Source organism: Glycine max, chromosome 1, assembly GCF_000004515.6.
Source record: "Glycine max cultivar Williams 82 chromosome 1, Glycine_max_v4.0, whole genome shotgun sequence".
Classification (NCBI taxonomy): domain Eukaryota; kingdom Viridiplantae; phylum Streptophyta; class Magnoliopsida; order Fabales; family Fabaceae; genus Glycine; species Glycine max.
This window is the reverse complement of record NC_016088.4, coordinates 44,068,552-44,077,242: the sequence shown is the minus strand read 5'-3', so window position 1 is coordinate 44,077,242 and position 8,691 is coordinate 44,068,552. Positions and strand designations below refer to the sequence as shown.

At 32.4% G+C, this 8,691-nt stretch overlaps 1 protein-coding gene across 1 annotated transcript; it reads left to right on the top strand.

The window, feature by feature from the left end:
* Nucleotides 1–781: 781 nt before the first annotated feature.
* Nucleotides 782–4,200, top strand: SFERH-2 (ferritin). Its single transcript, NM_001250105.2, has 8 exons — nt 782–1,166; nt 1,649–1,732; nt 1,830–1,890; nt 2,521–2,608; nt 2,796–2,857; nt 3,029–3,094; nt 3,749–3,812; nt 3,907–4,200. Exons 1-8 carry the CDS (start codon nt 868–870, stop codon nt 3,954–3,956), a joined length of 774 nt encoding a protein of 257 aa, NP_001237034.2. The 5' UTR covers nt 782–867; the 3' UTR covers nt 3,957–4,200.
* Nucleotides 4,201–8,691: the final 4,491 nt, after the last annotated feature.

Genomic DNA, 8,691 nt, shown 5'->3' with positions numbered 1-8,691 from the left:
ATTCTGAATAATTCAAACTGAAACCAAACACTGAGAATGAATATGGAATAATGGGAAGACGTACACATGAAAGCCGATGAGAAAATTGTAAAGCTTTTGAAGGAAAAGGTTTAGCTGTCACAACTGAAACGCTAAAGACAAAAACACTTGTCAGCCCCACTTTTTGGCGTTTTTGCTTCGTTTCCTTCCTCAGTCACTTCCCTATGTCAGTCTCATCCAACTCACCACGGATTGAAATTTAATCCACCTGTGGCTCTTGTTTTCCTTTTCTTTTACTGATTGTTTTATTTTGTAAATTTAATATAGAAGTTTAAAAAGCGTGCAGAAAAAACAGTAGTTACTCAAGTGAGAACAAAAACAGGTACGTGCATTTATTATTTTTTATTTATTTATTATAGTAAAATAGAAAAGTAAAAGGCGAATGATTCAGAGAAAACATTCAAAACAACGACACAAGATTTCTCAATATTTATTAAATAAAATACTACTACTTAAATTAAATATTAATTGATTGAAACGTTCTGAGCGCGAGTACCTCAGGTTTACACATTCGAGCGAGTGAGCACATTTCTCGATCATGACGTGGGACGGATATTTCCACAGATTCCACTTTCACACTGGATAGGCCACGAGCTCGCCACACGCCAGTACCCGAAACAAAGCTCAGCCCTCCACGTGTCTCTCCATCCAACGGCCCAGAACAAATCCCCTCCCTCCGAAATCCCCAAACTACCCCTCTCCGCCACTACTTATATCACCCTTGCCCCTTCCCTTTAGCTTCACACACAATCTCACCCTCAATATCCGCCATTGAATTCTTCTTCCATTTCTCTTTTTTCTGCATACCCATTTCGTTTTTCTTCCCAAATGGCCCTTTCTTGCTCCAAAGTTTTAAGCTTTTATCTCTCGCCCGTTGTGGGTGGTGGTGATGTTCCGAAAAAGCTCACTTTTTCTTCTTTTTTGGGTCTTTCTAAGGGTGTTGGTGGAAGCAGGAGCTCGAGGGTGTGTGCTGCTTCAAATGCACCCGCACCACTCGCTGGGGTCATATTTGAACCATTTCAAGAGCTCAAGAAGGATTATCTTGCTGTTCCGATTGCACACAATGTTTCCTTGGCTCGTCAGAACTATGCAGATGACTCTGAATCTGCAATCAACGAGCAGATCAAGTATGTTTCTTTTCATTCTCTAACATTTTATTAGTCTTGTTCTGTTTCTCTCTTTTTTTTCTGTGTTTTTTGGTTGGTATTTGTTAGGTGCTGAAGATCCATTTTCTACACATGAGAATGAGAATAATAAATTCTTTGTGGGTCTTTTTTTTATACAAAACTTAAGTGAAGTAGTTAATAATTTGTGTAATAAATCCTTACATTAAAGATCAACATAGAAATCTCTTGGTAAACTACATGTTCAATTTTTAGCTTTAATTTATTGCTTCAGGTCTTACTTTTATTTTTATATATTTATGTATTTACGTTTAATAGTTTAATTTTTTTGCTTGAAAGTCATTTTGCTAAGGGATTAATTAATTGCACAAAAGCTCCTGAGCAACTGCATGTTCATACTTTGTTTTTATGTATTTATTTATGGTTAATTGTTGGGTTTTTTTTATTAACTCTTTGTTTTTTTTGCCTCTGAAATCTGGTTACAGTGTGGAATACAACGTTTCCTATGTGTACCACGCCTTGTTTGCGTACTTCGACAGAGACAACATAGCTCTCAAAGGACTTGCAAAGTAACTAACTTCTAACCCTTTTACTTCTTTTATCTTTGTTATTTCGTCTATTTCTCTAAAGGGTTTTCGATTTCGTGTGGTGTTTTGTGGAGAACAGGTTCTTCAAGGAATCAAGTGAAGAAGAAAGAGAGCATGCCGAGCAGCTTATAAAGTATCAGGTTTGTGTGTTACTCTTGAACTCTGTTGCAAGCTGCAACCTTTTAAGTTATTAAAACTAAGTTTAATTTCGATACGGGATAGAGATTATGTTTATACTGTTAACTAATTAGAAATTAATTATATATTGAAACAATTGTTACAATAGTAAGTACTTTTAAAATAATCATTACAATAATCAATTTTAACATGCATAAAAATTTAATTTATAACTTGATAATACTTTTAATGAAAGTTTATATTATTACACATTCTAATTAAAGTTTTCACTGTTTGGGGGAAGCTCTTTTGATAGTTTAAGACTTTGAGTGTTTGGGGATAATAACCCTTTGTTGGTAGAGTTAGTTCTTGTGAATCTACAAGATCCCCAGATCACGCGCAGTTAATAGATAATTGAGTTTTTTAATAGGCATGTTTGAGTTTGATTTCTGTTTATCTGTATGAGAAAGCCTTTTGTTAGAAAAATAATATTCACTTCAATGATCTTTATGTTTCGAAAATAAATTTGTCTTATTTGGGAGATATCTTTCGTGGGAAAAAGAGCCATTGCTTGTGAATGTTTCAAATTTCGGTAGGATTGTCGTTTAACAAGTTGAGACTTCTTGACATGCATATAACTTTTGTTTCTATAGAACATTCGTGGTGGACGAGTGGTGCTGCACCCAATCACAAGTCCTCCCTCGGAATTTGAGCATTCGGAAAAAGGGGATGCCTTGTATGGTGAGTTTTCTGTTTTCGTTACTCAAACTTCTATGCTTTTAGTTACATTGATGTTTTTTGTTTGCATCTTGACACAGTAGTGTTGTAACGTAGCGCTATATATTTTCACTTTTCATATTCACATGTCCAAACCATTATCTATGTATGCTTACTTGTTATTCTATTTTTCATCTATTACTTGATCCAGCCATGGAACTAGCTTTGTCTTTGGAGAAGTTGACGAATGAGAAACTTCTGCACGTTCACAGTGTAATGCCTCTTTGCCTCAAGCTTTGGAATGAATTTGTTTTCTAGCAAAACAAATTATTATACCTATAGTTCATAAGGCTAAATGGACCAATCTAAGTTTTGTGCTTTTATTTGTTTTTTGCTTAGCTAGTCTCTTCTTAAGTAATCTCCCTTGTTTTTCTTGAACAATAGGTGGCAGAACGTAACAATGATCCTCAATTGGCAGACTTCATTGAGAGCGAGTTCTTGTATGAGCAGGTAAAACTTGCAGTTGAATTCATAGTATGGTTGGATTTCATAAGATATAAGACTCCTTGACCATTGTATGTAATACAATACTCTGAACTCTTTACGTCCTAAAATAATTGTTGTCTTTTACACGGATCAAGAAAATAATAATAAATAAATGAATGAAATAGTAATTTTACACAAGTAACCTTACATTATCATTAATTTATTTCTAAATTTTATAATTGGTTCTCAATATATAAGGAATATAAGTAGATAAAAGTAATTTCTAGATTTTGTAGTTCCTTAAGTTATATGTGGATCATAATTTTTTCCCACTGTAGATCATAATCATTCTTTGCTTTAGTTATATCTTGAATGTTGTGGCCGTGGCACATTTTTGTACCTCATTTATAATAATGAGTATATGAATGACAAGACAAATCTCTTAAGCATTTTCCTCGGTATAAAAACAAGTAAGCTTTTGTTAAGGCCTGCTTTCAATTAGACCATGTTACTATTATTTGAAAATAATTCTAAGAAACAGCAACAAACTACTAATAAACAAAGCTAAAGTGTTTTTTTTGACAACCAATAAACAAAGCTAAAGTTAAGGAGAGTTACATTTGCATCATTACATAGAGTAACATCTTGGTTTGTAACTTCTTGTTTTCCTTTGTGCAGGTTAAATCGATTAAAAAGATTGCAGAGTATGTGGCTCAACTGAGATTAGTTGGAAAGGGTCATGGTAAGCAAATATCCTCTTCATCTAGCCAAAATGTAAACAAGATTTAGTTTCTTATTGTGTTCTAAATTCTAATAGATTTTGTTGTTGCTTGCAGGTGTGTGGCACTTTGATCAAAAGCTTCTTCACGATGAAGATCATGTATAATCTTTGAACGGCCTCTGCTTTCTAAATATGGTCCTATGTGAAGTTATGTGTTGTTCTGCTTGTAGGAATAGTGAATAAGTGTTTCTCTCCTAGGTGATAAAAATGTAGGAACTTTGTGTTGTATTATAGTTATTGTCGGTAGAATGGTAGTAGTAGTAGTATTATTATGTGCAATCTCGTATGTTTGTAGCATGCAATTATTTTGTTAGAAGTAAAAAATGACGTCGGCTACTTGGGTTCAAGTGCAACTCTGTTTGATGGTTTGAAATTTTTATACTAAAATTAGGAAAATGTCCTAAAAGGATGTGTTGGAACAATAGTTTATGGTAAATCGAAAAAATTACTGGTTGAGTTGCGGACAATGTCGCTTTCTTTAAGACGTTTCATGACACTGCCTAATATTGTGCAAACAGATTATCAACCACGAAGTTTTCAGGATAAAACAATCCAGATCACTATATAAGATTCCCATTGCACTGAGGGAACCTTTTCTAGAATTACACCTTCTTGTATGACTTGAAAAGTTACTCTAAAGTCACCCAAAAATATAATTTGAAAAGTCACTCTAACAGCCAATCGAAAATATGACTTGAAAAGTCACTCTAATAGTCAATTGAAAATATGACTTGAAAAGTTTAGCCAACCGAAAATATGACTTAAAAAGTCACTTTTATAGCCAACCGAAAAATATGACTTTAAAAAGTCACTATTATAGCCAACTGAAATTTTAGAGCGACAGAAAGAAAGAGGGAGAAGTTTGCCGAAAATGCATCGGCTGAAATATGAGAGGGAGAAAGAAAAGTTGAGGAAATGCTTCTCAACTGGGGCAAGGAAAAATGAAGAAGGGAGCTCTCTATATATAGGGAGTGAAACACTATTCAAGTGTTTGTCCTGAGCGATGTGAGATTTGAAGTCTTTTTTCCTTCTTTTTTTTTTTCTTTCTTTTTTTTCAAACATTCATCCACATTCTCCTTTGTTCTAACAGGATGATTAATGAATCAATCTAGATATACAATTGGATCGAGTAACTTCTAAAATTTTATGGGAGGTTTTAATCGAATGTGCGTGTGGTTCTTTTATTTTACTTAACTTCTTAAGTACTCCCTCCCATTTCAAACACCAGATAGAAAAAAAAAAGGTTTGATCTCATAGTTATTTCTTTAATTAAATCAAATAAAAATATTTTAGAAAAAGAAAACAAATCACATTGTTAATTAGGGTGCATTGGCGCCCCACTAATCGTGTGATCATGGTGGGAGAAGGTGAGATTATGGTGAGTGGTGGTTGAATGCATGAGCTAGGAGACTTGGAGTCTGCTGGAAGATGGTGACCGACGGATCCATACATCTTAAAGGGGGAACTAGAATTTTTTTATAATTATTTAAATGTTTAACTTTTAATAAATAATAATTTTTAAAAATTTATTATTTTTGCACATTAAATTAAAATTAATTTTATATTGAATAATGATAATTTTAATTATTATGATAATAATAATAATAAATACATAATAATTTTACACTATTTATTACTTTAATCATTACAATAAAAAATAAACAACTAGTTATTTATTAAATTGATATATTAGGAATTCAATGATAAATACTTCTAATGTATTTTTAGTTTAATTATTTATTAATTCTTTTTAATTAAAAATAATATAATTTGATTTAGTATATACATGTTTTGTGTCATGTAAATATTAATACTGATGTGTATATGATTCATGAGGTGTCATTATATGTTGAGTTGAGATTATAACATTGTGATTGAGATTGAATGTATGTAATAAATTGAGTATGTGTTAAATTGTGAGATCATAATGTATTGAGATGTTGTGTGCATTGAGTTGTGAGTTATGAATTGTACAATCACATGATTGTGAGATCATTTAAGGGCGACGAATTAATGTGTGAAAATTATTGTGATGAGATTCATTGTCGGAACCTGATGAGTTTAATCACTTTGAGCCGCAACGAGTTATAATTATTTTGAAAACAATTGAGGAGCCGTGTGTTTCGTATAGTTCATAAATAGAGTCTGCGTGTTAAAATATTTTCTGAGTTGGACCAAAATCAGGAGGAAAAGACCCTCACGAATTTTTCAGTCTAGGCCTTGGAGGTAAATACACCTGATTTGAGTGCTCCTTTAAGTCTGTGTCAATCTCACATGATTGAAGCATTCTTGCAAAACAGTGTGATCCTAACTGATCTCCCTATGATTTTACCTAGTGAGAGTGACCTGACTTACCAGTGTGTGCTTTGTTTTGTCATATGTACTCCCAAGCGTTCAACAAAGTTTTTCATTGACATGGTACCACATTACATATAGGATTGAGTCTAAGTATATCTATTATATAACGCTCGTGTAATGATAATTGTGACTTGTTACATAATGGTGGGTAATGAATTGTGTGAGTGTGAAATGTTGTGTTGTACTTGAGATGTGTTGTTCTAAACACATGATTAATGTGAAGATGTGAAATGAGATTTTGGGATTAAATCCTTGGGACAAGTGATGCTATGCAATGAGATGTAAAATGATGTGATTGTGCTAAGTTGAGCTTGTTATACTTATATTATGTGTGTGTGTGTGTGTGTTTGGATCTCGTGTTAATCTCGAACCTTGTGTTCTTAGGAGTAGATGATTAGGTGAATAACTTTAAAGAACCTCGTGCTAAAGAACACTGGGCACAATGCTCTGATAGGATGTCACATTGAGGCATTGTTTTTGTATTAATTGCATGAAGTTCTAGACATGTAGTTTTTATCATTTTTGTTTCACATGCTGAGTCTTTAGTTCATTCTCTAGAGTTTTGGACGGTCTTGTTTTGAGCTGAAAATGTTTTCATATCTTTGATTGATAAATTTTTATTTTTGGTGATTAACATGGATGTGAACCTTTTACCCATGTGAACTCCTTTATGTTTATTGAATAAAATCATTTTATGTAATTTGGTATTTTTATGTATTTTATTATATAAATATGTATATCGAGATGAAGGGTGTCACAATTATCGCTTGTTCTAGAAAAGTTGCAATTTTTCCATGGCTTGCAAAATGCATCGGATGCACAAGTCCTGGAAAATGAAAGTATCAATCACTCTAACTTCCATATTTGTTCTTTTCTTTATCAACGAAAATTGACCCACTAATTGATTTAGTTTGTTGCTATGAATTTTTTTAACTATGTCATCAATCCTTTTTTTTTAAATTTGGTTTTCTCCTTAATTAACAAGCTTGTCATCAAGTTCTTGATACAAGAACACATATGGATGGGGGTATATATTAACTTGCATGGGCTGTATGACTGCAACATGATTACACTGAATTTGTTGTAGTATGACCACAACAAGTTATGGAACAAAACTCAAATATAATTTCTTAGAAGCCATTATATCATGCTCTAATTAAAATTGAAGTTAAGCTTCTATAATGTGTATTAAAGGTATTATTAGAGAATTATATGAATTAACTATGTGAAACTTTAATCTTGATTGAAGAACGACAATCAAAATTTGCATATAAATTTTATCCTTTTTGATAGATTGGTTATGGTGTTATTTTTTAAATAATGAGATTTAGGCTTTGATTGCTAAGTTTTGTTGTGGAATTTTTGGAGAAGTGTGCTACAACATCTTGAATTTCTAGGAGCTTCACTTAATCATGGACTGGTGACTTTGCAATCCATAAGATATTGTCATGTTTATGAAGCATTGTCCATTCATGGAGAAAGTGTTAATTGATGTGAGTATGTTGCTAAATAATCCTTGACTAATTAACAATAACTACCCATTAGACTGTAAAATGATATCAATTAACAACTATTAGTTATTGTTAATTAGTTGAAGATTTATTTTTAGTATACTCATATCAATAAAAAAAATTCTATAGGAGTGGGAAATGTTTCATAAACATGACAATATCATATGGATTGCAAAAAAGTCCCTCTTCCATGATCAAGGGAAGCTCCTTGAGATTCCAAAAGTTATATCATGCTTTTCCAAAAATTTCACGATGAAACTTAGCAGTCAAAGCTTGAATCCAATTATTTTGAAAAAAAAAATGTCATAACCAATCTTGAGGCCATTCTAATTCTAGCCTTGTGATAAGGATATCTCTGTTGGTGATGATATGCCAAATCTGGTAATGAGTGAACTTTATGTACATTTCTATACGATTTTTCTAGTATGGATAGTCTTCGTCCATAAAGGTTAGAGAAAGGGAAGGCTCCCTCTATAATGAATTGACCTTGTGAATCTTGGTTTTGTTGGATGAAGTTGTTGAGATGAAGAATTATTATAATTTTGATTTTGGTATTTGTATAGTTTTAGTGCCAATCAATTGTATTCTTTATGGCATTTTCTATTGATTGTTCTATACTTAGGCTTGTATGATCTTTGCTTAGGTAATTTGATTCCTAAGAAGTCTGATGTGGGGTATGTATACCATGTTTTGGCATATTAATTCATGTATGTTTGCATTCATTTTGTGTCATTTAGGACTAGTTTCATGTCTATTTCTTTTTATCACCTAGAACTTTTTTAGGTTTATTTTGTGTGTTTTTTTTAAAAGGTAGATTCTTGAGGATATTGACATGAATGCTTGAAATTCTATGCTTTGAGTGATTTTTAGCCTAGAGAGAAAGCACTTGGAAACTTTATGAAGCGTGGATCAAGCAAAGAAGAGGCCACAAGCAACTACATTGAAAGAAAAATAAAGAAAAGTGACAAGTT